This window comes from Ciona robusta, chromosome 8 (genome assembly GCF_009617815.1).
Source record: "Ciona robusta chromosome 8, ASM961781v2".
NCBI lineage: Eukaryota > Metazoa > Chordata > Ascidiacea > Phlebobranchia > Cionidae > Ciona > Ciona robusta.
In genome coordinates this window covers 643586-669227 of record NC_143242.1, presented here as the reverse complement: position 1 = coordinate 669227, position 25642 = coordinate 643586, and the positions used below count along the sequence as shown (strand labels likewise).

The following is a 25642-nucleotide window of genomic DNA, read 5'->3' as shown; positions in this document are numbered from 1 at the left end:
AATACGTCATTATTAAAAAACACCCAAAAAGTCTGAAAATGAATAAACAAACCTTTTTAACCTTCTACTAGTTCTTGAAGTCTCCTTCATTGACTCCACAGCAACTGGATTGATGCCAGCAGAGTTGGTTCCTATATTCCTGTTTTCAAGTTTATTTGTTACAATCAGATAAATGCACGTCGTTGTTCATGGTACAGCTTGTTAAATTTAAATTTTTTTTCATACTTTGAACACACTTAATTGACATTGAGATTCAGCCGAAACTTAGGAGATAAATGATTTTTAATTTGGGTAATTGACATTGAGATTCAGCCGAAACTTAGGAGATAATTGATTTTTAATTTGGGTAATAAATGATTTTTAATTTGGGTAATATTAGAGGTAGATCTAACTTGAATTTATGGGGCTTACTAGCTATTTACATCCTGGTGATCTAGTGATAGACCTTGATGACAATCAATCATCACTACATTGTTGAAGATGATTAATTCTACAATTTCGTGTTTAGCATGTAGAATCAATTCCCTCACAAAGCTTCAGCTTCATGACTTCTGCTTCAAATGTATTGACTACCTTTCAACAGTGTTTGAGTTAAAAATGCTACCTACAAGCTGCAACTTTTTTCTCACCATGAATTCTTTTCTAATTGTCTAACTTAGCTGTGCCTGACTTTTGCAGGCGGTACATGTCGCTCAACTGGTTTCTTTCTGATATTAACAGAATATCCATAATTCTAATGTCACGTGCACGTGTATCCGGCCGGCGGCTAATATTATCATTATCGTTGTGTAGACCGAATGTTAATCATAATAACGGAGTTCGTACTAATCGTACATATACAATATAAGCTTCTTTAAGGTCACGCCTGCTTATATAATCGAATCCCAGCATATTACATGGTGCCTAAGTCTTGTCTATTATCGCATATTGGTAATGTGTTATCTGGGTTAGATTTAGGCAGGAAAAACTCATTTAATCCAAACAAAAAGTTAACCTACGGCTGATTTGTTGAGTCTGTGGTGCTAGTGAAGAATCTCCCCCCCCCCACCTAATTTTCTAACAACTAACCCCTAACCATCAACACCTAACCTAGGAGTTAGTGTAGAATAATACTTTTGAAAGGTTAAAAACTCATTTAATTCAGTCAAAAAGTTTACTTTTAAATAAAAACGCCCTGAAAAGTTTAAACTGTTTGTACTAGTATTGTCCCTGAAAAGTTTAAATTGTTTGTACTAGTATTGTCCAGACACCCAATATTTATATTAATATTGCAATTTGTAGTAGAAGGAAGGTGGACACTACACTTAAAAAAATATTGGGTAGAAAATTAGGTCATTTTTGGGTAGTGTCGAGTTTTACCCAAAAAATCGCGTTTTCGCTTTGGGTAATTGTGAAATTTACCCAAATTAAATGAGGGAAAGTTTGTACCCAAAGTATATTTTGGGTAGAACAAACCTACTACCCAATTTCCGCGTTACGTTCGTTTTGGGTACTTAGTTATTTTACCCAAAATCAAAACTGTACCCAAAGTATAATTTGGGTAGAACAAACCTACTCCTACCCAATTTCCGCGTTACGTTCGTTTTGGGTACTTAGTTATTTTACCCAAAATCCAAAACAATAATTATACCGTTGGGTATAGTGTTTAATAAAATACCCAGTTATAAAATATGGTGGGTAACCAGATATTTAATTGGCACAGACTTTTAGAATTTATAAATATATAGAATTAAATCAGATTTGGGAACATTTTTTTTATTTTGTAATTGCTACCACAGTTAAATCAAATATACACACACGAAGAGTGCTGCTTTGACCATTCCAATCTAAATTTGGGACAAATAAATTTTTCAAACGAACCAAATGGAGAAACTACAGACATAGGGTGGGGATAAAATAAAGAATTTTGCAGAACATATGCCTTAACAGATGTGTGTTCTACTTACCATGCATGATAATGTTCATTGTAATATATTTAACAGTGAGTTTATGGCCAAAAAGTATTACACCACACGAGCCACTCACATAAACAGCATCAACTTTATCACTAGTAACATTAACACAAACAACACATGTCCAAAATATGCTATTCCATTATAAATTAGATTATCAGTCATTTTTATGTAAGTTTCATCAGTAAGTGATCCAAACACAGTAGACAGATCCACATCCAATTCTTGCTCGAGTGAAATTCTTCGTCGCCTTACGATTGAAGTCAGGGCAGTTCCAGCTGTGTTGTTTTCACGTCTTTTAGAAGTGGTGGGGCTGAACTGAACACGTCTTTGTTGTTTTACTTGGTTATTTATCTCTTGTGTAATCTTATGAAGCCAAACTTTCTGAAATACATCATAAGGCAGTTAGTAATATTTAAAGATGTCTAAAAGTCACTTTTAAATAAGAAATAGGTTGATTGTCATGTTACTATATTATCATGTTTATTTTATGACCTGTTAGTGAAACATTAAATCAATTATGCATTTGTGACTTTGCAGGGAATGCACACACACCCATGTTAGGCTCCTATGGTAATATTATTAATGTATGTAATCTCTATACCTTAGCCTCTTCTTCGGTTAAGCCTAGAGTGGCCTTTCCAAGTCGAACAAAAGAACTGACTGCCTCTTGTTGACCTCGTTGGATGTCTATAACACAACATTTGTATAATAATCACAACACAAACAAAATACTTGTGTACCTTTCATATTTTCGCATGACTCTGATTAGCTCAGAGGTGACCTCTCTTTTCCCTTTTTCAGTGATTTGGCCAGACTGTATTAGCTGTTTTGCATGAAAACCAAAATTACAAAGTTCTTTTGGAAAAATTTTGGGAACGGCCTGTGTTAGGTTTGAAATATCTTCAAGATTATTACTTGAACCCGAACTGTCAGCACTAGATAAAAAGTTCATCTAGGCTACTTAAACTTCCACTTTCATTTGTGTCTAGGTTTGAAATATCTTCAAGATTATTACTTGAACCCGAACTGTCAGCACTGGATAAAAAGTTCATCTAGGCTACTTAAACTTCCACTTTCACTTGTGTCTAGAATGGGTTCTGTGTCATCTGAGTCATTTTCTAAGTCGTCAGCGGTTGGAAGGTTTTGGATTTTGAGTTCTTGGTACACTTTCAACAAACATCCCTTTGGAGTTGCGGGGAATATTTTAAACAAAGTGGCAAGCTGATCAACAGCTGACAGTGCCATGCCATCAATTTTGTTATCTAAAAACAATATAACTATAAGGAGATTTATGTTTTGAATTTTAATAAAATGCAATTTACAGCATACAATGTGACATAATTAACGATTTAATTATGTTTTCTCACCGCGAAACCTTTGACATATTGATTCTTTTTCCTCTTCATCTTTAGGGCTTTTGCCACGACTTCTACAACCCCTTCTACACTCAACATATTTAATGTAAAATACTAGACTTAAAATTTACAGTATAAACCTGAACAAACGAATAAAAAGTAATCGGGAAACAGAAATTGCCGCCTAATTGCCCCAGGAAGCAGACTTGGCGCTGTGGGTTTTCGTGCCACTTTTGAATTGTGGCGCGAGGGCGCCAATCGTAAAAATAGACAAGAGAGCAAAGCTCTAATGGATGGGCACGTATAATTTAAACATTAAGATAGATGATATCGGTCATAGAAACACCGAGTGGTCTCACTGCTGCTATTGTGAGTCCAGAATCAAGCAAACACCCCGACTTTTCAATGTGTTTAGACAATTATGTTCTGTTGCAAGCGTAAAATGGCTTACATTTACCCTGTCAAGCATCTTTAAAAAAAATGTTTGCGTTTTCCTTTTGTGGGAAGGTGAATAGCTTTTATTAATCTTTTAACACATTTTTTGCAAAATAATATAAAAATTACGCTTATTAAATGACTAAAATGTCACCGGTCCGTTTAATTAGTGCAAATTCGCTATGTCTACAATATTCAGTTCACTATGTCCGCTACGTTGGCAACGTCCCAAAAAAGGGATCCAAATTTCACAAATTACCCGTTTCTAGGTCTTGTTTTTGACTTTTTTCAAAACAGAAAACAAATTACCGATGTGTTTAAACTTTCAAACCTTTAAATTTGTTTTTAAGCCCAAGCTTTACCTAAATTTACTTTTTACATAACATTCTATTGGCTGTGGGAGATTTTTTATTGGGATGTCGGGAGTGTAATTGCATAACTAAAAAAATATACGCCTGGTCCCTTTTGTATAGAATACATACGCAGGGTCCCTTTTGTATAGAATCTGTCGCAACCCCTACCTTTTTATAAAATCGCCACTGCTGGTATATTGCAAATAAACCTAATGGGGGTTGCAACATTATAGTTTGACAAAGAATAGTAAAGTTTGACAAAGAATACATAAAATGTTTATGTATATTATAGCTTATTGCACATTTATTACTTAACTGCACACATTTTGGATACTAAAACAAATGAAGAAGCATTGTCTATGCATTATATCTGTCTCGTCCACATTTATAAAAATTAGCATATCACAAAGAAACTTATTTCTGTGTAACAAAAAGTAAAACATGTTATTGTATGATAACAATGTATTGAATAAATTAACAGGTACAACCCATTTTTTGAATGGTAATACCACAAATTTAGTATTGCACAAAACAAAACGGTGATTTAAGATTGGCATCGGGATTCACATTTTAAAAATCTAGTGTGAAGTGATTAAATGCATATACGATCACAGCTTGAAACATAAACAAACTTCATTTAATAGTATGATTCGAGTATGGTTTGGGCCTGATTGTTTCCATAGGCTAGACACTCAACAGCAGGTTAAAATTTGTGGTGATCTGTAAAACTTGGGCCAAAACACTCTATCTCACAATTATTTTGAAAATTGGTACAAGGCACCCCAGAACCCCTATGAATAGTGGTACATAAACATGATATGGTATTATACTACTATAGTATGTTTGAGAAATAACTAACACATGTTCGATTCCTTGTTGCTATGCATAGAAAATCATCTCTTTAACTTCTATACTTTCCTTGAATTTGATCTGCATAAATATATTATATACAGAACACAATATGACTTACACTTTCCTTGAATTTGATCTGCGTAATATATTATGTACAAGGCAACGATAAATATTGGTGCATGTCAGTCTTTGCGTAAACTACGTTCATAACTTAAGTAACAGCATTACCCTTTGTAGGTAACTACAAATTTTAGTTGCTTGCTGCTATGCTAGTGCTGCTAAAGTGAAAGTATGTAAACATTGGCATACCTTTCTATTAAATTGGCTTTATTTAAGAATTCGTAGGAAATTATTGCTTACTGTTATAAACACATTCAAAAATGGCCATTGAATAATCCGCAGTTAAATATTCCATCTCTGCAGTGCTGAGTAAGTAAGTACCAACCTCATTTTAGCAAAGAAATTACAGTCTTTTTTGATTTTACGATGTAAACTGTACGAAACCGATGTTAGCATTTTGACAGATTTGTGTTCCAGACAGTGTTTCCGCTATGTAAAGTACACGAGGAAAGTAATCGTGTTAATTAATCGCTAATCAAAATTTAATCCAAATATTATAAATATATATTACGATTTGATTTCAATCAAGAGAATAAATGCTAGAATTGCGAATTAAGATAAGTGCGAAAAATAAAAACCCTATCAGCAACAACAACAACGCCAAGAACAACTGTTCGACGAAAAAGGATCTATATGGTCACTTCGTTATTGCTTATCTGCTACTATGGTTATCCATCATCCAAAGCCAGAATAGATAAAATAGAAAAATTTGATTTATTAAAAACGGACCGCTACAGTATTACAGCTATGACGTTAATATGAAATTAAAAACTGATGTCATGTTACGAACTGATAACTGAAAAACACCATTTTTTAACATTAGGTATGGAATATAAAAAATATAGATAGTATTCCGCTAAAACCTATAAACTAAATCCGTTTTACTTTTTACGCAACCGTAAATGTGAATTGATAAAAACGTACAAACAAAAAACGGCTATGGGTAGAAACATGCTGCAGTCAATAATGACTGATTCTGTTCTTAACGTTATTTAACAAACTTGACTTTAATTTAAATAAAACCTCGTCGAACTGTTTATATTTTATTTTTTAACTGTTAATATTACAATACTGCGGAGAAAAAGACTACCAACGCTGTCATTCCTAAAACCCTCTGGCCTGTAATAAAGTTACCCTTATAGATAAATCTATAAGGGACTATGAAATGTTACTCCCATGGGAACGCGAACCAAGGCATGGTGATAACAAAAGGAGGTTGTCAGACTGCTGAGCGATTTTACTTTTTATTATGATAAAACCAGGCTATGTCATTTTCTTTAAGGCAATAAATTCTTTCTTTAGGGCAATAAATTTCCTATAAATTCCATAACTAGACTGGTGAGCGATTTTACCCCTTCTTATTACAATAAAACCAGGCTATGTCATATTTTCCTTAGGGCAAAAGCGACCGCTTAAGCTATAAGTTCCAAAACTGGAAAAAGCCTAAACAATTATTTGGACACCCCACTGATAGTATTTGCGTTACGTCATTTGTGTCAGATTCAACAATTCACACTACATATATATACTCTTGTTTTGTAAAGAATTAAGGCGTTTTAGTTGTCAATTGTCATAGAATGGAAGTTTTTTATAATTGCACTTTTTGTGGAAATGATTTTAAAAACAAGCTGGCTGTAAAAAGGCATGTGTTCTCGTGTCATACCTGCGACAACGACTTCAGGCTAACTTGCAACATAGATGGTTGCTTATATCAAAGAATACTCTACCAAGAATGAAAGCTTCAGTCACGTGACTTAAGCTTAATGTCGATTTATGTTCATAAAAAGCTTTCAGACAACAAACAAACATTTAAATTGTATAAAGACCATGCCTAGCTTTAAAATGAGCTATTGGGAGAAGAATTTCGTCATTTTAAACCAACTTTAAATTCAATATAAACCAAAAGATGGCGGGTCAGATTCGTCACGGTTGAATTGCGCGGGTAGAGTTCGCCCCGCCATATACAATAACAGACAGTTATGGTGTAAAGTACTTGCGTCTGTTGCGATCACTAAGTTGCATCAACGACGTTGTTTCTTTTGTTTTATTAGAAGGTGCTTAATTACCTCTGTGGAAAAACAAGTGCCAAGCCAAAATCCAAGTGCCAAGCAAAATTGTACGTAGAAAAATGTATAAAGTTAAAGAATTTCAAATTTTACTGTTTAGCTAAAACGCTCCTTACCTTAAGATTCACTCAAGTTTTGCAGTTTCTTTAGTAAAATATTTTAATTCTTTAGTAAATATTTAAAATGGACGCAGCTTTTATAAAAGATATAATAGAGGATTGGGACCAATTACCAGATGCTGAAGTTGAGCAAAGTAACCCAGCAGATGAGATATGCAATCAGCCAACAAGCAGTAAAAGGAGAAGACCTGCTGCCGAAGACACTGTCATTGAAACCAACTTTAATAATGGCTTAGTTTTTAAAATATTCAACAGTGCTGTTCAATCTCTTTTTAAGATTGCTGTCAAATGCCCTGATGGTCTTTCCTCCCTAACTCCCACTTCCGAAGCCGTCAAATTAATAGATACCTTATCTCAGGACTACATCAAAAATAAAAGTGAAAATACCTTATACAGTCAATATCCGGAACTATTAAGGAAAGCATCAAATATTTTACAGTATCCGCAACACTATGCCGCACAGTTGATGATTAAAATTATTGACTCAACCATACTTTGTATCAACGAAACTAAGAAAGAAACCATGATTGCCGGAATAAGTTGCAGAGAGCATGAAGTTATACAATATATTGGTGGATATGTTGTGAAAAAGGCAAGCTTAAAACACAAGACCATTTTTGAAAAGGTCAAACCTTATTTTGTGCAGGAAATATCTGATGCCCGTTGGATAAAGTTAATGAAGTACCATGATAAAGCCAGGTTGTGTTTTCCTACACCAGAAGTAACACAGATTATAGAACGCATTTATTATATTCACAATAAAGAACACTGGGAAAATGATTAATGACATTGACCTTACAAGGGTACTATCCAAAGTTTTAAATGATGCTTGTTTCATGCAATTTCAAAACTGTGTTACGGAAGAGGCTAATGAAGATGGTACTAAAATAACTACCTATATTGCTGGATTGGTCGTGAGAATATTTAGCCATAATTTTCCAAAAAAAATATTAAACAAACTGAACACTAAGACAAAGACGAAGAATGCCCTACGAAAGTCATTGAAAGCATAATATAGTGGGGTTATGTGGGACACTTTTTTAAATTTCTTTTTGCTGAAACCCAATAAACTAAGATTTTACAAGATTATTTAATAGAATTCTCATTATATAAAGCGCAGTAAGGCGATTCTGTTCTTAATTATCCAAAATCGGTGTTAAAAAGAATTTTTTACAATTGATGAAAAGAAAGGCTATCTTAAAATAAACGTGCTAAATCATATTATTTATGACCCTCGAATTCATCATAGTTTGTGAACTTAAAACAATCAATTCAGATTAGTTGGTAAAATGGCTGAAATATTTCCTACAGTTTGTTTTTGTCCGATAAAATTAGTTGTAGTTTTGTGAGAAAAATAGTCTGGTGTCAATTTGGTTTAAATTAGAGTTTCAATAAGTACAATACTACATTTTTAAATTTTAGGCATTTGAAGCCAAACTTTAAAAGATTTGATGTGTAATTCAATAATTTCCACCTTAATGAGTAATTCAAATATAATATACTGATATAATAACAAGATTTATAATCTGAATGACTATAACAAATATATTTGAAATTCAGTCACATGCACTTGGACAAATTAACGAGAGGTAGTTTAAGGGCAATAAGGTGTAGTACTACCCAATTTGTGAAACAAAAATATATAAATAAACTTTATTATACATATTATATTTATATATATTATACATAGGTTATTAACAATTTTAAAATAAAAGATCCGAATTAAAAATAAAACTGTCATCATAGTCATGTATATATTATATATATTGATTTTATGTCCCAATTTTCCCCACCCCACTATATCAAAATGAATGTTTATGTGTTTATGTTTTTTTCTTTCTTTTACCCAAAGGATCATTACAAACTTTCGTCCATGCATTAATTGCACCATGTGAACCAGTGGTGTTGCCACCTTTAATTTTAGAAATTATTCTTCTCTTTGAAAGAGCATTTATTCCGTATCCAACTTGTGATATATCAGGATTTGTATTCCGATGCATGTATTGTCTCTGAAAGTAAAAATACAAGTTAATATAAAAATACAAGTGAATACTCTTACTGATTTAGATTAGTATGTAGAATGAATTTACCAGATTGCCAAACATGGCTTCGAGGCAATCTTGTGTGAGGTTGCCAAGTGAAACACCATCAATATAGTGCAACAACTGCTTTGTTAAAGGTAAAATGTTGTTGGTGCTGAAGAGAAGTCCTTCAAACGTTTGCTTTGCAAGAATACGCTTCTCTTCTCCCGGGTGCATGCTTGTCACCTCACTCTACAAAAATTAGGTTGTAATCTAAATAAAAAATATAAAATCTAAATAAATAACTACTATTACCCTCCATTCCATCAGATAAGGAATAAAGTGGTCTTTCAGCCACAACAGATTTTCATCCTTCAAATCCGTTATGGGGCGCTTGCTGTTTATTATGGTAAACCATCTGAGTTACAATGATTGAGTTAATTATTACTAATAAATATTTTATTAAATGATAACATACTTGTGAAACAATTGTATAAACTCCGCCGTGCCATCAGCCCCTTCAATATCTTCCAAAGCACATGCCACATTGTGGCTCAATGTCTGTCGAGCAATGTCAACTTTCATCTGGAAGTTGTGGAGCACATTATGCAATTTGCTCTTCATTGATAGCAGCACTTACCTTGTTGTAAGGATTTAATAATATGTGCAGGTTAGACAATCTGGTTTTACTTAATAGCGTTGCATTATCCAAATTGTACAACGAAACTATATGGGACCATAAGATGTCTTTGCCACTTTTATTAAAGTATTTCGTTCCGCTCGGCTTTGAGCTATAAAGCCCATTACGAGTTGTCTGTAATTAGATAGTCCTATGAACCACTAAATTTCACAATATTTTTTAATGCAACTTGCCTTCAGTAAATGACAAAAATCCGAAAATATTGATATTTTCCGAGAGGTATCATATGAGTTGATACAACCATAAAATTCCTTAGTATCAGAGGAAAATTTTCCTGCCAGCAATTCAAAAAACTTTCTGTTGGTGGAAGCGCCATCAGCAACCACAGCGTGAATCCTAACACCATTACTTTCACATATACCTACTGCCTCCCAAAATGTTGAACACAGCTGAAAAGCTGGAGTTGTAGTAGTGGGAAACCAGGATAAAGGAAGCGAAATGGTCTTGTGAAAAGATCTCAGATATATCACTAAAATTAAAATTATGTCAGTATTAAATATATTTATGACTAATGCATATAAGATTCATACCACAAATATGACTAGCCAATTTATCCACGGATGTGCGATCACCAAAGTCCACCATTCCTGTTACTTTTCCATTTCGATACACTAAATTTTCTCGAACTAATAATAATAAGATTTTACTAAAACAGTATATATACCACAATAATAAAAGTTTCTGATTTGTGGTAACAAATTTGACCATTTTATTGAATTAATACATTAAATGCTTACTTTTCATTTCATCCAGTGTTAAATAGGCATCAATATTCCCACCAAGTCGTTTGATTTCATCTATTGCCACCTGATTTAAACCAGGTTTTGGAGTAACCATGTTTCTGAAAAACAGACTTGTAAAAACATATTCTAGCAATAAAAGTATGTTTCATTTACCTATAAGTTCTTAAAGTGGTGGCAGAAGGTAAAACAACAACTTCGGTTACTCTAAGATGATTGTATGCAGCTGCTGAGCGAGCATACATTTCTATACACCATCTTATAATGTCAGGGTGGTGTATCTGCGTCCACTTTTTTCTCTTTCTCTATTTTGTTCTTGTTGAGCATTAAACAACTGCAGCCAGGGATTTGGGGTTTTCAGTTCTTCATCCTAACATCACATGCACTCAGGTTTTGATTAACAAAAAATAAACGTAATAGTTACCACATCCGTACTATCACATTGATTATTAGGGGTTGTTCCAACCAGATTAGACTTCTTGTTATGAACTGTTTTTCGCTCATAGACACAGCAAGTTTTGCACTTTTGCTCTTTGTTTTCATCAGATACTACTCAACAACAAAATAGTTTTGTATATAAGTTTATTTGTGCTTAATTAGTACCCAAACTGCATGTACAATATAACTACAGTATTTCACAAACAAACCTATGATTAAACATGATGGAGACCTGATGCACTGCTTATTTTGAACATGGTCATTTTCCATGTTTGAACAAAGTGAATCCAGGTGTTCTTTGTTGAATGTTCAGTTCCAGTGCAAAGTTTGTAACCCTCAAGTTTATCTGAAAATGAAGAATATTAACATAGTAATTAAATCAAGCTACAGCAATCACAAATTATAAACCATACTTATAAGCCAAGAAAGACTGTCTTGTGAGGGAAATTGGAGTGGAATAATGCTTTGGTCAATTTTCCAACCATGATATGCAATGGATAAAATTTCCGCATTCTGTGCAAATGTTAACGAGATGAAAAAAAATATTTATTTCTTGATTTCTAAAAACAGCAAGATGTTTTAGTACTGTACCTTATGTCTGGTGTAATATTATTTTCTGTCATTTTTTCCGCAATTAAATTACTTTGACGATAATAAAAGACCCAGGTTTCTGTTGTAAATTCAAAACAATTTTAAAATTTATTAGCCTGAACAGGCAGATATTTATTGTGTCAATTGGAGTGGAATAATGCTTTGGTCAATTTTCCAACCATGATATGCAATGGATAAAATTTCCGCATTCTGTGCAAATGTTAACGAGATGAAAAAAAATATTTATTTCTTGATTTCTAAAAACCGCAAGATGTTTTAGTACTGTACCTTATGTCTGGTGTAATATTATTTTCTGTCATTTTTTCCGCAATTAAATTACTTTGACGATAAAAGACCCAGGTTTCTGTTGTAAATTCAAAACAATTTTAAAATTTATTAGCCTGAACAGGCAGATATTTATTGTGTCAAGAACTTACTTTTACTCTCAGATGATAATCTTTTTGCAGCTTTAAAAATTTGGCTACTGTTAGAGTAAATAGTTTTTTTGTTCGGAGTATTGTTCCTGTCTTTGGGAGGGAGACGAGTTGACTAAATAGAACATCATTTTAATAAAAAACAAATTAAGTAGTGAAGGAAAAACAAAAATGACAATGTTATATTTGCTTGTAGTTGTAGCAAGTACAGTTAAGTGGAAATTGACATAGACTTTATGAATGTGTGTATATGGTGGCTGCAATTTTACTGTATGAATGTAACTTGCTTTATCCTCGCGTGGTTGGAAAATGACAGTTATTATATATACTGTACTATCATGATCCATGTATATGCATTAGAGACTACATTAGACTTGATTGTCTTTAACTCCACAACTGTTTAATTCAAATACTATACCTAATACCCAGTACGGTATATCACTGTCACTTATTACACACATTCAAACTGGCCCTTTATTTACTAAATGTATTCTATGCTAAATCCTAAAACATCTGAAAAGGCTAACTTTGCAATGTGGTAATTCTCTTGGTAAATTTTCTGTAGGCAATGCCCCTTGTCTTAATCTTTTGGATGACTTGAACACAACAATGTCACTAACTTTAAAGTGAACCTCACATATCCCTGCGCTGTTAAGAAACATAACACATGAATTATTCAGATTGATATGTTATAGACTTATCTGTTTAACTGGCTGTTGTTAGACTACAGGTCTACCTCAGTATACTTAATACAATATGATAATAAAACTGTTCAACTTACCTTTCCTTGTGCAACTGGTCCAAGATGGTGTCGTCCTTATTGTTTGGGTCCCTCAAACTTAATATAATTTTACGTAACTCAGTTCGATATTCACGCTCCTCCTTATTTTTAGCAAACTCCGGATGTTTAATAGCAAATAAACTTCGTTTAACCTTCCATTTTTTATTGTACTTACAATTCGGTATGCTACAATTACTTGGCGCCATGATCAAATTCTAAATTGACAGAAACCGTTACCGTTGATATAATACTTGTACATAGGCAGAACCTTACACTTAGTAAAGGATTTATAGTCACCCTTCTGCATTCGCACTTTAAAAACACACTCTTAGTCAGCGATTTAAAGTCACCTTTTTATATTCGCTCTCTAAACTATACAAAACACATTCACAGCAAGTCACTTTACTACTGCATTGTCGCTACAGCGTTTATATACGCATTACCAGAGGTTGGGCCTTGGCAATCGAGCGTGACGAATCTGTGACAATGGGCAACCTTTCATTCTTGGTAGAGTATTCTTTGCTTATATATATTAAACAGCAAAGCTTCATTAAAACAGCATATTAAAAAAAGACACCGAGGAAACTCCTGGAAAATGCCAACCAGTTGGTACAAACGTTATGGCACAAACAACTTGGATTATCAAATGAGACTTTAATGGAAACAGAACCAGACTTAAATGTTCAACTGTTTACAGAAGACAGTTGTAGTACTGTCGGTGATACAGAGTATATCAGTATCAACCACAGAAATAAAAAAGAATAGAAGGCGCATCTCTAATGTCGGCAAAGGAGAGAGCACGATACACTGTCTCTCTTTCGCACTATTGTAGTCAATGGAGTCGATGACGTTTTGTGTAGTTTTCTTCGTTTTTTGACTTAATTTAAAGTTATTGTGTAAAAAAACTATTTTCTAATATATATATATTTCTAAAAAACCGTTTGTTTGAAATTTTTAATTAATTTTTTTAAATAATTAAATTTCCTAAACAAGTGGTAAACTGTAAGCGTTAACGTACCAAATAACTAAACTAGCCTAACAAACTTGAATAGTTGGTGTAGTTTTTAAAATAAACAGCTAAAACCTTCCAAAAATACTATGCGCCCATCTTTTACAATGGAGACGAAGGGAAATGGGGACGGAGTTGGCGGTCACGTGAATAGAAAAAAGAATATATCACGGTTTTGAGCAGTTGCGCGTTCTACTCTTTTTTATTTCTGTGGTATCCAACAGTGATTGTATTGGTTAGAAGGATTTATGTTGGTTTGTGTATTAGTTGTACACAATAACAAGTTTGATGATTGTAATTTGGTAAAGATTACTACAGTGGATGATTTTGATGATGTGAATGGTTATAAAAGTTTTTAACACGGAGAGTATGCATGCACACATCCTCTTTTAGCTCAAGGAAAGCCAAATTTACAACTTTTGTTTTACTATGATGGGTTTGAAGTTGTCAATCCACTTGGATCTAAAACAGGCACACACAATATGGGTGAGCAACATAAATACCCATTTTAATTGTGACAATCAGTGTAGAATCCCCGGCTCCTATTCTTTCTGTTATTTCTATTGTTTTTAGTTTCAAGAAACGTGGCCTTGTTCGTTTGCCCTTTTTGTTCCTCTTTTCCAGTAACCGAATGCGGATCGGACGTAATCCATCCGTTCGTATATATTTCACCGTTAGAATGTTTGTATTAATTATATATTCTTTAACCCTAACGAAGCATTCATTCTATTTGAATAAGGTTACTACATGTAAGTGAAATTTGTATTTATTTGTAACTGTATGTAACACCTGGGAGTGGGGCCCTGTCCTCTCACCCTGTTTAACCGTCCCGTATCCTAAAGAGTACCGTCCCGTAAAGTGTACCGTTCCTCTACTTCACACAATAAATCTTAAGACAGTTTGGAAGGCTGGTAGCTCTACTGATAAAGGACGCGTTATAAGCACAGAGAGAAGTTCAGACGTGACACACGGTCACGTCTACACCCAATCGAATAGTTTCAGTTGTATACTGCCCCGGGACAAGTGGGCCACGCCCGACGAAAAGGCATCTATAACAATCAGCGTCTTATTGTTTTATTTTCAGGTGCCATTTACTTTTTGATATTGAACACTCATCCCAAATTTACTTCTGCTGTCAATAGAATTTTCCTTAGTACGTTGTTTTACACCAAAGATTTAAAGCATCCTGAAATTGGTTGGGCTAAAAATCTTAGAACCACTTAATCAGAACATAGAGGAATTTGAAGAAGTAAGTTTTTAGATTACAGAATGATGTCATGGAAAATAAATATATTTATATGTTTTTATCATGCAGAAGGGTGTTACATTTTATTACATTATGTACAACGAGTTACATTATGTACAACGAGACAATTCTTTTTTATACAGCATTGTTTATCAATAAAGATCTTTTAAAAAGAATATTACATGTCATAAAACCATATTTATAAAATCTTGCACCAGACAAGCTTTGGAAATGTAATAGTGCTTCTGAATAACTAAACAATGAAACATTACGGGGATGGGAAGTAAATATTGTAAAGAATATTGATATAGTTTAAGTCACTTTACTGTTAATTGAACTTGTTTTTCAATCAAACTTCGAAAACAAAAGTTGTTTTTGTAACTTGACCCATGTTTTGCAATAACATGTTGTTGTTATTGTAACCGTTCACTTGTTTGGCTCGAGTATGATATCTCCGAGTTGATAATGTTCGCGCCCGACGTTTGAAGTGGTGGTGGAGCTTTAATCAGAGGTTGGAGCTTCGTTAGTGAAAGTTGTACATAAACCCTGTTTAGAGGTGCGCAGTCATTCCAATTCCTGTGAACACCGTTGCTCTGACAGTTTACACAGTGATTGCAAGTATACCGAAGTTCTGCCGAATGTTTTTACGAAATCTGAAGATCATCTTTTACAATTAAGACGAACGTGATAACTAACGTACACGCGCCAAATTTGCTCAGCGTGGTGTGAGGGCACGTTTAGTTCGATCCAATTGGGATTTCGGGGAAACAAACAGCAAGGTTGTTTCCAGAACCAAAATAAAAGAAGAAAGCTCTGTTCATCACGGACAGCAATGGGAGATTTGGTTTTACCATGTTGGTTCGTCCTTCTAATGATTACCCATTCAACCTTTCCATAATTTCTGTGCCCGGTGGCTGCATCATGCACGGAGGAGACATTGAGTTGCGATGTCCCGCCTCAATCATGAAGAATGTTGATGCTGTTATTACTGGTCTAGGTACGACTAGGGTTCGAAGTGAACGAGAAACCACAGTACGTCGTGAATTCGAGCTTACGTCGAGCGAAATGCATCATTGGTGCTGCAGCACGAGAACTGTATCCTCATGACAACGGTATATTTACATTTTGTGTATGTACATTAACAATAGCTTTATACATTTATGTTCTCAGGTATATTTCAATTCCATTTTGCCACAGAGCTCACCATCCGACAGAATCGTGCTAATGCTTAATGTAGTACTTTTAAGCCTGCGGTTATATCTGTTGGGGCAAGTTTATTAACATTGGCATGCATAATACCAGTAAATTATGGTACGACTCTATCCATTTATCAGATAAAGCCTTGTCCCAAATGTTAGGGACAGCTGCTAAATGGTAATCGAAAAGTACAGGTTAGAGCAAATAGTGGGTTCGGATTAAACGGTAAATATATATAATTTGTATTAAGCATACTATATTTGTTATATCTTTAGCAGCGCGGCACACCGAGAAGTCTTCCCAGGCCGGTAAACTACGATCACCCAGTTTGTTACACTATTCAAATATACCATTTTACATTTTTCAAGTTAGCAGCGACTGATCGAACTTGTTGAACGAGCGGGGTGGGTTCGTCGAAAGCGAAAACGAGCGGGGTGGATTCGGCTGTTGGACCGATTTATTTAGACGCGGCTTGGCGGAGAGCAATCCGTTTTGTAGTGTCTTTACTTCTCTAAAATCAACACTGGAACAAAACATGCATGGTGAAAGATGTGTTTCACTGCACAGGCTGTGCAAATTTACAGATTGCGGACGAAAATTTAATATTAATTTGTATGATGAGGCCACCAGAAAATTTCATGTAAATTATGAGGGTACTGATAAACATGACACAAACGAACTTCATGGTACTAGGTTAAAGGGGGATCGTCAAAGAATATGCAAGAAAAACTGGTAAATGTAAATCCGAGAACTGTTTACATCGATAACATTAAAGGTTTATCTCGTGACGTGTACGATTCGGGAAACCGTACCGACACCCCAAGAAAATGTGTGCTTAAAAGGATCTCGGTACCAGGCTAGAAAAATAGACGTCCCGTGTGACAATGAGAACACTGCATTGGAAGTTTTAAAAGACAAACAGGAAAATAATCAAGTAAAGCCTCCGATATGCAACATGCCTGCAAACACCCATTTAATTCCAACAAGTAAGCTAAACTTCAGCTATATCGTCAATTTTTACAGTTTAATGCATTTGGCAGGTTACTATATTTTGTAAGTGACCCAAGCCGCTTGATTAAAACTGCAAGGAATAACTTGATCAGTAGCAAGGGAGGGAAACATAAATGTATGTGGAATGACGGATTCATGATATGGGACATGGTGGTTGGTCTTTATCTGAAGGATGTTGATTCACCAAATAAATTGACCGAGCTGCCTAAACTAACATCCAAACATGTTTTTCCCAACAACTTTGACCATATGAGAGTGTGTTATGCTGCGCAGGTCGTGTCACATTCGGTTGGAAAGGAGTTGGAAAAGGATGGGCACTTAGCAATGGCAACATTTGTAAAATTAATGAACAGGTTTTTTTGATATTTAAACAGTCGGCAGCACACACATCGACAAAAAACATTCTATTCAATGAATGATGACAGAATTGTCTGACTGAAAGAAGTTTTTATACCCTAATTTTGAATTGAAAAAATGCAGTTAATGATCGCCAGAAGCCCAATGGAGAAACTTATACAACAACTGAAAAAGCGAATTTCAAGGACTCCTTATGACAACAAAATCTTTTATTGGAATTTTGGATTACATGCTCGGTCTCGGTGCTGAATATGTTTTTTCTTGCGGATTTCACAAGATGTTTTGGAGACATTTTTTGGTCGAATCCGTTAAGGTGGAAGCAATAGAAATCCTACTGTGTCGCATTTCGCCAACCACATGCAATTGCTAAAATGTTACCCGTAACATGCAACATAGTGATACAGGTAGTGGAAATGTTTCCTAGATCGAATTATAAATTAATTGAAATAATGGTTATGATTTACTGATATGTACATGTTAGTCTCTATCTAATTCTAATAGTAATTATTTTACACGGCAGTTACACTGTATTGTAAGTAATAAAGAAATGCTTTTTGTTTTTAGGTGGTTGTATACTTTATATTGGTACCATTTCCTAGTCCCCTGAACCAACTTGATGATTCATATTATACTGAGCACAGTACAAATGCTACAGTGGGTATCATAGTAGGTTAGTACCACTTATTGTCGCTAGGATAGAGATTATATCTTGGAGTTTTTTCTAATTTTCAACTAAAGCTAATTAAGCATGTGAAACTTATCTGCTGCTTCCGCTTTGTCTAAATGACTACCTGGACCAATAAACGAGTTTCTGTTGTGACTGCTTCATTGATTTTAAAGGATAATGAAGTTGACTGACCCGTTTGGCATATTTATGAGATCTTGTTCTGATATACCTTTCGATCATTGCAAGTAGTAAATTTTTGGAGTTGTTATCCGTAACCAAGTCGGTCAGAAGAATTGCATTTTTTTGGTACCAAATAGCTGACAATTTGTTTTGGCTTATAGTTTCTTTATGCCATTAATCAATTTAGCTTTAATAAGCAGTTCCATAGACCCGAATAAGCATTGCCCAACCTCGGTTAGCAGCCAGCAATTAAGTTTGTTTCCAATATCTGCAGTTCCACTCAAGTTTATGGATGTTTAGTTTCTCTTTCATCTCCATCAATAGAGATACTTTGTCTGTTAAAACCACTGGTGGTTTTTCAGACGTTGAAGTGCAATGACCAGTTTCAAGCATTGGAAGCAATTCTACAAGGATAGCTCGTAGGATTCTGTGTCATTTGGAGCACAATGAAGACTGACATTTTGTGTGTAACTTCAGTAACACCAACTAATTGTTTTTCTGCAGCTTTAATATAGGCAACCATGCGTCCCGTAAAGCTGGAAAGAATGGCAAAACCACCAACGGCGGTAAAGAGCGTCATAGCTATATATGCTTTGATAGATGCGTTAGTTAGAATTTCGCGAAAAAAAATATTATTCGGGTTATGACCTTCATACTTGTCTGTATTCTAAACCCAAGCCCGCATTTTTTTAATTTATTTTTCAGGTATGACGTAGCGCTACAACATATTTAAAGCTGGATCGGGAGAAAATTCTATAAACATGTTATTATGACGAATATTTATTAATGTTCATGATTAATATTTTTTCGAGTTTTTAAAATTTTATTTCAGAATGGGTACCGCTTGGGTTAGTATAGTTTCCAAATTTTAGGTTGGTGGCACCAGTAAAAGGTATCGAAAATGGCCGCTATAATATCTGTATTCTAGGGTCACCTTGGTGCCTGATTATGGCAAGACCTGCTAAACTATGTTAAGAGTTAAAAGTTTCTCACGTAAATCGTCAGTAAAAGTCGGGTCAAACGTCGCTTTTAAAAACGCAGGCAAGACCTGCTAAACTATGTTAAGAGTTAAAAGTTTCTCACGTAAATCGTCAGTAAAAGTCGGGTCAAACGTCGCTTTTAAAAACGCAAAAGCTTAAAAGTATAAACATACAGACTCACTAAAGAAATATCTGTCGCAGGTTAACTTTTTGTTTGGATTAAATTAGTTTTTCCTGTCTAAACCTAACCCAAAAATCATATTACTAATATGAGATAATAGACAAATGGGTCACATACGATTCAAAATGGCGCGCCTCAATTGGCTTTAATTTTGAACACCAGATGCGCAATCTAGTTATATATATGATATCTATGATCTCATATATATGATATCTATGATCTCATCTCGCAAAGTAGCTGTAGCCGTCGCCGACTATTCCTGGGTATTAAAGCTTCAAACGAGGAGCTTAAAAAACCTTTTGCGGTTGCGGGGTTTTGAAATAAATTGCTGCATCTTGGATAAACGCAAAAGTGCAAGCAACTGAGGGTTTGTTGATATTTGTTCAGCACGTGCGCTTGAACACCACGAAACTGCCCTGCCATGTTTGCCGTTCCATCATATCCTTGACCACGTAATTTGGATATATCGAGCCCCCATATTCTTTAACTTTTCAATAATTGAATAAGCAACACAGAAATAAAAAAGAGTAGAACGCGCAACTGCCCAAAACCGTGATATATATTCTTTTGTCTATTCACGTGACCGCCAACCCCGTCCCCATTTCGCTTCGTCTCTATTGTAAAAGATATACGCATAGTATTTTTTGAAGGTTTTAGCTGTTTATTTTAAAAACTACACCAACTATTGAAGTTTATTAAGCCAGTTTAGTTATTTAGTAGGTTAACGCTTTGTTTCGGAAATTTAATTATTTAAAAAAATTAATTAAAAACTTCGAACAAACGGTTTGTTAGAAGTATATATACATTAGAAAATAGTTGTTTTACTCTATAACTTTAAAGTAAGTCAAAAAACGAAGAAAAGCTACATAAAACGTCGTATCGATGACGACACTCTTTTTAAAATTCTCTTTGTCATTGGTTGATTAACAAAAGTGCCTTAATGCACTCCCGCCAGCTCGTGTTGGGGCAAAAACGACGCATATTTTACAGGAGGCCCCAAGCTTTACACCATATGCCAACCAGGGATATTGTTCCAACCACTGTCTCCTGGAATTTCAAAAAAACGTTTTGTCTTTCACATTCCGAACAAACTTTGGAAAATCGTATTGTAAATTTGGCTTCCAACATTTCGTAAGTACGTTGAATTTAGCAACATCATCCAGATTTGTTCTGCCCTCAACCAAAGTTCCAACATCTTTAATATGTAAAACTGAAAGGTTCCTAGCAGGTTTAACTAACTGTGCACTTGGATTTGCTTCTATTTTACTCGGGCCTGCAGTAGTGTCTAAGTCACGATGCCGGTTACATTCGTCTCTTTTAAAAAATGTTGTTAACCTTGCCTGCTTTGCTGGTGATTGCTGCATATTTGTATATTTGATTTTAATGATTTAATATACTATGGTAATGTGGTTAGATTCGTCTCTTTTAAAAAATGTTGTTAACCTTGCCTGCTTTGCTGGTCGCTGCATATTTGTATATTTGATTTAATGATTTGATATACTATGGTAATGTGGTATATTGCTTCTTTGTGTCATGTGACTTGCAAGCCTTTGTCTTTTTTCTGTGTGTGTATGATCTCATACTAAGAGAATGAAATATAAAAAAAAGAAGAGAAATATCATTAGCTTGGACGCATCTTGGGTAGGAGGGAGAATGCCTGCAGGGTCTGTATATTTAGTTTTGGTAAATTGTGTCTGATTTTAACAAACGCGAAATGACGCTATCCACTCTTATACATTAAAGGCGCGAATGGCATTTTGTCGTTGTCTTAACCCAAGTTAAAATAAAAAATGAAGAGCGCAATAATTTGACAGCAGACTAAGCAAACGTGTTGCATTTCCTATGCAATGCGACCACGACTAAAGGCGTACATGGACAAACTTAAAGCAGAAGGAATGATTGCAGACGTTGATAGACCGACAGATTGGGTAAGCAATCTAGTTGTTGTCGAAAAGAAAAACAAGAATTTAAGGATATGTTTGGTGGATCCGAAGCCACTTCATAATGCGTGAACGGTACAGGATACCAACACCAGATGATGTAAAGGCCACTTCATAATGCGTGAACGGTACAGGATACCAACACCAGATGATGTAAAGGCCCATTTGTCAAACTATTTGCGGTTATGGATATGAAAGACGGATATTGGCATGTCAAGCTGACAGAAGAGTCGTCATACCATATAGACAACTTATAATAGACCGCAAGCGTCACTTCTGGGATTCCCGTAAAAACATATTTTTAGACCAAAAAAGTAATGTTAGTTATTCCTAAACGCAAATATTGTGTGTGTTTATGTAGTTTGGTTCTAGCAAGATTATTAAAGTAAGAAAATAGGGTTAAATAATGCAAAAAATCAAGTTTATTTGTTGCAGATACGTTCCGCTTTAGTGCACCCAGGTTAAAGCAATATGTTTTCGTTGCTCGGGTAAGCCATACGTATTATCTATGAAAGTAACCAAGTTTTTAGAATATCGGTATGGCGGATTCAGTGGTGTGTAGTTATTTAAGCAGTCTAGAGATTCAATGCGACGTATGTGGTGCAATGATGGCAAGCACCACGACCAAAGGCGTACATGGACAAACTTAAAGCAGAAGGAATGATTGCAGACGTTGATAGACCGACAGATTGGGTAAGCAATCTAGTTGTTGTCGAAAAAAAAACAAGAGTTTAAGGATATGTTTGGTGGATCCGAAGCCACTTCATAATGCGTGAACGGTACAGGATACCAACACCAGATGATGTAAAGGCCCATTTGTCTGAAAAGAAACTATTTGCGGTTATGGATATAAAAGACGGATATTGGCATGTCAAGCTGAGAGAAGAGTCGTCATGCCATATAGACAACTTATAATAGACCGCAAGCGTCACTTCTGGGATTCCCGTAAAAACATATTTTTAGACCAAAAAAGCAATGTTAGTTATTCCTAAACGCAAATATTGTGTGTGTTTATGTAGTTTGGTTCTAGCAAGTTTATTAAAGTAAGAAAATAGGGTTAAATAGTGCAAAAAATCAAGTTTATTTGTTGCAGATACGTTCCGCTTCAGTGCACCCAGGTTAAAGCAATCTGTTTTCGTTGCTCGGGTAAGCCATACGTATTATCTATGAAAGTAACCAAGTTTTTAGAATATCGGTATGGCGGATTTTAGTGGTGTAGAGTCGTCATACCATATAGACAACTTATAATAGACCGCAAGCGTCACTTCTGGGATTCCCGTAAAAACATATTTTTAGACCAAAAAAGCAATGTTAGTTATTCCTAAACGCAAATATTGTGTGTGTTTATGTAGTTTGGTTCTAGCAAGTTTATTAAAGTGTGTTTATGTAGTTTGGTTCTAGCAAGTTTATTAAAGTAAGAAAATAGGGTTAAATAATGCTTTTTAGAATATCGGTATGGCGGATTCAGTGGTGTGTAGGTATTTAAGCAGTCTAGAGATTTAATGCGACGTATGTGGTGCAATGATGGCAAGCATAGGAGTTGCGAACCCATTGCTTAATGCTGCATTACGAACAAGGGCAAGTCAAAATAAACAGACATGATGTATTTACAAAAACGGTAGCTTTATGTCAGAAGCAGTCTATTTACAAAACACCAAGTGTCTTTTGATTTAACCAGCAGCACATTTGGGTTTATAAGAACAGTACTAAAAACAAACGGAACAAATTCTATTCGATGTATTTATTTCACATGGTGTGTAACTGCAGCCGAATGATCTGGGTATGCCACAACAATAAGCTACCTATTTTCTTATAAAACTGATGGATGATATTGCGGCACACGAACAAACAGATCATAAAACAGATAACCCGGTTATAGGAGTGGATGAAAGAGATTCAGGTAACACAGAAAAATACTTTACTAGTAGTGTGTTATGTACAGATATTCTTGAATATATTGGTGGTATTCTTCTGCTAAAGGCAAAACGAAAGTTTGAACCAAATTTTATTGAATCTTTAACTAAAAATCAACCACACAAAAGATCAACCTCAACCTTTACATCTCAAATGGAGAAAAGATGGAGAAATTTGTTGCATCCTTCAGACCAATTCTAACTATTTATAACATGGATATCTATCTGCACAATAAAGAAATTTCTCAAACCATTGGTGGTATTCTTCTGCTAAAGGCAAAACGAAAGTTTGAACCAAATTTTATTGAATCTTTAACTAAAAATCAACCACACAAAAGATCAACCTCAACCTTTACATCTCAAATGGAGTAAAGATGGAGAAATTTGTTGCATCCTTCAGACCAATTCTAACTATTTATAACATGGATATCTATCTGCACAATAAAGAAATTTCTCAAACCTTAAGGAGTCTGGACCACGCTTATACAAGTTGGTTTTAATTGAAAATTTACACTTAATAAATACTATCTGTGGTATTTTTTTGTGAAAAAAATATTTAGTTTGGCCAAAAAATGCGCCTATTGTTGCGTCACTGGCGGGCACTATGACGTAAATTACGTCACGATCTTTTCTAATCGATCAGCTGATTTAGGCTTTGCTGTTTGCAGCAAAACAGAGTGTACCGTCGACATAGCATTTTCTGTTACTTTTAAATTAAGAAATATGCGTAGGTAATGCCGTGGCCTGATTTTAGTTTAAAATTAATATTTTTTAAAATTGTTTGTAAGTGTATTACAGTATTACGCTATTTAAATTTGTCAGTTAACAATAATGTAAAAGTGTCAGTGTGTGATGTATAGTCAGATAGAAGTATTTCATCTGATGAAGTGACATAAGCGAAGATCCTAGTCCACTAGCAATAGGTATAAATACAAATTTAGTGAAATCAATTTACTCTAGTCTAGTATTTATTGTTGGCCTTCATACCAAAAAGTTGGTCAATCACATGTTTATGGCATTTATTTTGTTTAGATAGTATCGCCACACAGCTGATCAGAACTTTGTTCGATAGGTACGGGAATGACTGGAAAAGGAAAACAGAAAGGTTCAACATTATAGTGACAGTTCAACATTAGTGACAAAGAATTTTTCATCATTCAGTTTTGAATGGTCTTGTTTCATACAAAATGTGATTCATGCAAGAGTTATGTTGTTTTAAATTAAGTACATTCAACATTACAAGAAATACATATTTAAGTATTGGATTATTTTCATTGTTTTGAATAAAGAATACTTGTACCAGATGGTGGATCTGTTCTTCTGCGCTCTTCAAATACATGCTGCTTACTTGATCCGAACAAGTTTCCTTGCATATCCTAATTAGAACATATCATAGTAAAGCGATCTGATGTAAAATGTGCACTACAAATATGAGATGACCAGCATACCAATGTAATGTTGCTTGCTTTTTTCTAAGCCCCACTCTTCCTTTTGAAAATGAAAACACACACATATCTATATTATATACACTTATCGCTTTACAGTCATTCTTGTCTTGCTATTTTAAACACAGCACCTATCAGGCATGATTACTCGGCTTATGGTAAACTCCTATATGGTAACTTTAAATACAGATATAAATAAAGTCTATGCCATATAGGGAAGAAACAAAAAGAATTTAAAATCTGAACCCTAGAAAGTCACGAAAACTAATTTCTCCACTAAGCTTGGTAGGCTATTTTGTTTGGTTATACACTGATCCCTAGGAAATAGCTTCCAATAAGTTGCTGAAGCCATAGGTATATTGTTAATACCTTAAAAAACGTTTTGATTTGCTTATCTATCAAAATTGCACCAATAAACGATAAACCGCTGATAGGCCGGGTTTTCCCCATAAACGAAATATTGCATTGTGACGTCACAGTGCCCGCGAGTGACGTTTTTTACAACTTTGAAATTTGATTTTTTAAACGTTCATAACTTTCAAATTAAAGCGAATTT

General features: G+C 34.6%; 2 protein-coding genes, 3 long non-coding RNA genes and 1 pseudogene across 5 annotated transcripts; all 6 read right to left on the bottom strand.

Moving 5' to 3' along the window:
- Positions 1–2021: 2021 nt before the first annotated feature.
- On the bottom strand, positions 2022–3409 carry LOC149732007 (uncharacterized; annotated as a pseudogene).
- A 4397-nt stretch (positions 3410–7806) lies between these two features.
- LOC149732006 (uncharacterized) lies at positions 7807–10671 on the bottom strand. Its single transcript, XM_089882374.1, has 6 exons — positions 10507–10671; positions 9917–10445; positions 9755–9861; positions 9592–9694; positions 9346–9528; positions 7807–9264 (listed from the first exon to the last, which is right to left on the bottom strand). Exons 3-6 carry the CDS (start codon positions 9859–9861, stop codon positions 9079–9081), a joined length of 579 nt encoding a protein of 192 aa, XP_089738500.1. The 5' UTR covers positions 9917–10445; positions 10507–10671; the 3' UTR covers positions 7807–9078.
- A 56-nt stretch (positions 10672–10727) lies between these two features.
- Positions 10728–11175, bottom strand: LOC149732005 (uncharacterized). Its single transcript, XR_016385612.1, has 3 exons — positions 11141–11175; positions 10873–11086; positions 10728–10817 (listed from the first exon to the last, which is right to left on the bottom strand). It is a non-coding gene; the product is annotated as an uncharacterized LOC149732005 (long non-coding RNA).
- A 6-nt stretch (positions 11176–11181) lies between these two features.
- On the bottom strand, positions 11182–11675 carry LOC149732004 (uncharacterized). The gene is made up of 3 exons (XR_016385611.1): positions 11568–11675; positions 11364–11500; positions 11182–11265 (listed from the first exon to the last, which is right to left on the bottom strand). It is a non-coding gene; the product is annotated as an uncharacterized LOC149732004 (long non-coding RNA).
- A 401-nt stretch (positions 11676–12076) lies between these two features.
- LOC149732003 (uncharacterized) lies at positions 12077–13484 on the bottom strand. The gene is made up of 3 exons (XM_089883049.1): positions 12961–13484; positions 12183–12294; positions 12077–12109 (listed from the first exon to the last, which is right to left on the bottom strand). Exons 1-3 carry the CDS (start codon positions 13164–13166, stop codon positions 12077–12079), a joined length of 351 nt encoding a protein of 116 aa, XP_089739175.1. The 5' UTR covers positions 13167–13484.
- An 11107-nt stretch (positions 13485–24591) lies between these two features.
- On the bottom strand, positions 24592–25642 carry LOC149732002 (uncharacterized). The gene is made up of 3 exons (XR_016385505.1): positions 25090–25642; positions 24942–25017; positions 24592–24725 (listed from the first exon to the last, which is right to left on the bottom strand). It is a non-coding gene; the product is annotated as an uncharacterized LOC149732002 (long non-coding RNA).

Bases quoted from the DNA above. Each gene is read 5' to 3' on its own strand.
- LOC149732006 (XM_089882374.1), bottom strand. From the start codon at position 9,861: ATGAAAGTTGACATTGCTCGACAGACATTGAGCCACAATGTGGCATGT. The intron at 9,529-9,591 runs GTAATAGTAGTT...TAATTTTTGTAG, and splicing joins CTTATCTGATGGAATGGAGG to AGTGAGGTGACAAGCATGCA. The intron at 9,265-9,345 runs GTAAATTCATTC...TTTTACTTTCAG, and splicing joins AAGCCATGTTTGGCAATCTG to AGACAATACATGCATCGGAA.
- LOC149732003 (XM_089883049.1), bottom strand. From the start codon at position 13,166: ATGGCGCCAAGTAATTGTAGCATACCGAATTGTAAGTACAATAAAAAA. The intron at 12,295-12,960 runs GTAAGTTGAACA...TGTTCTATTTAG, and splicing joins GACCAGTTGCACAAGGAAAG to TCAACTCGTCTCCCTCCCAA. The intron at 12,110-12,182 runs GTAAGTTCTTGA...AATTTACAACAG, and splicing joins ATTATCATCTGAGAGTAAAA to AAACCTGGGTCTTTTATCGT.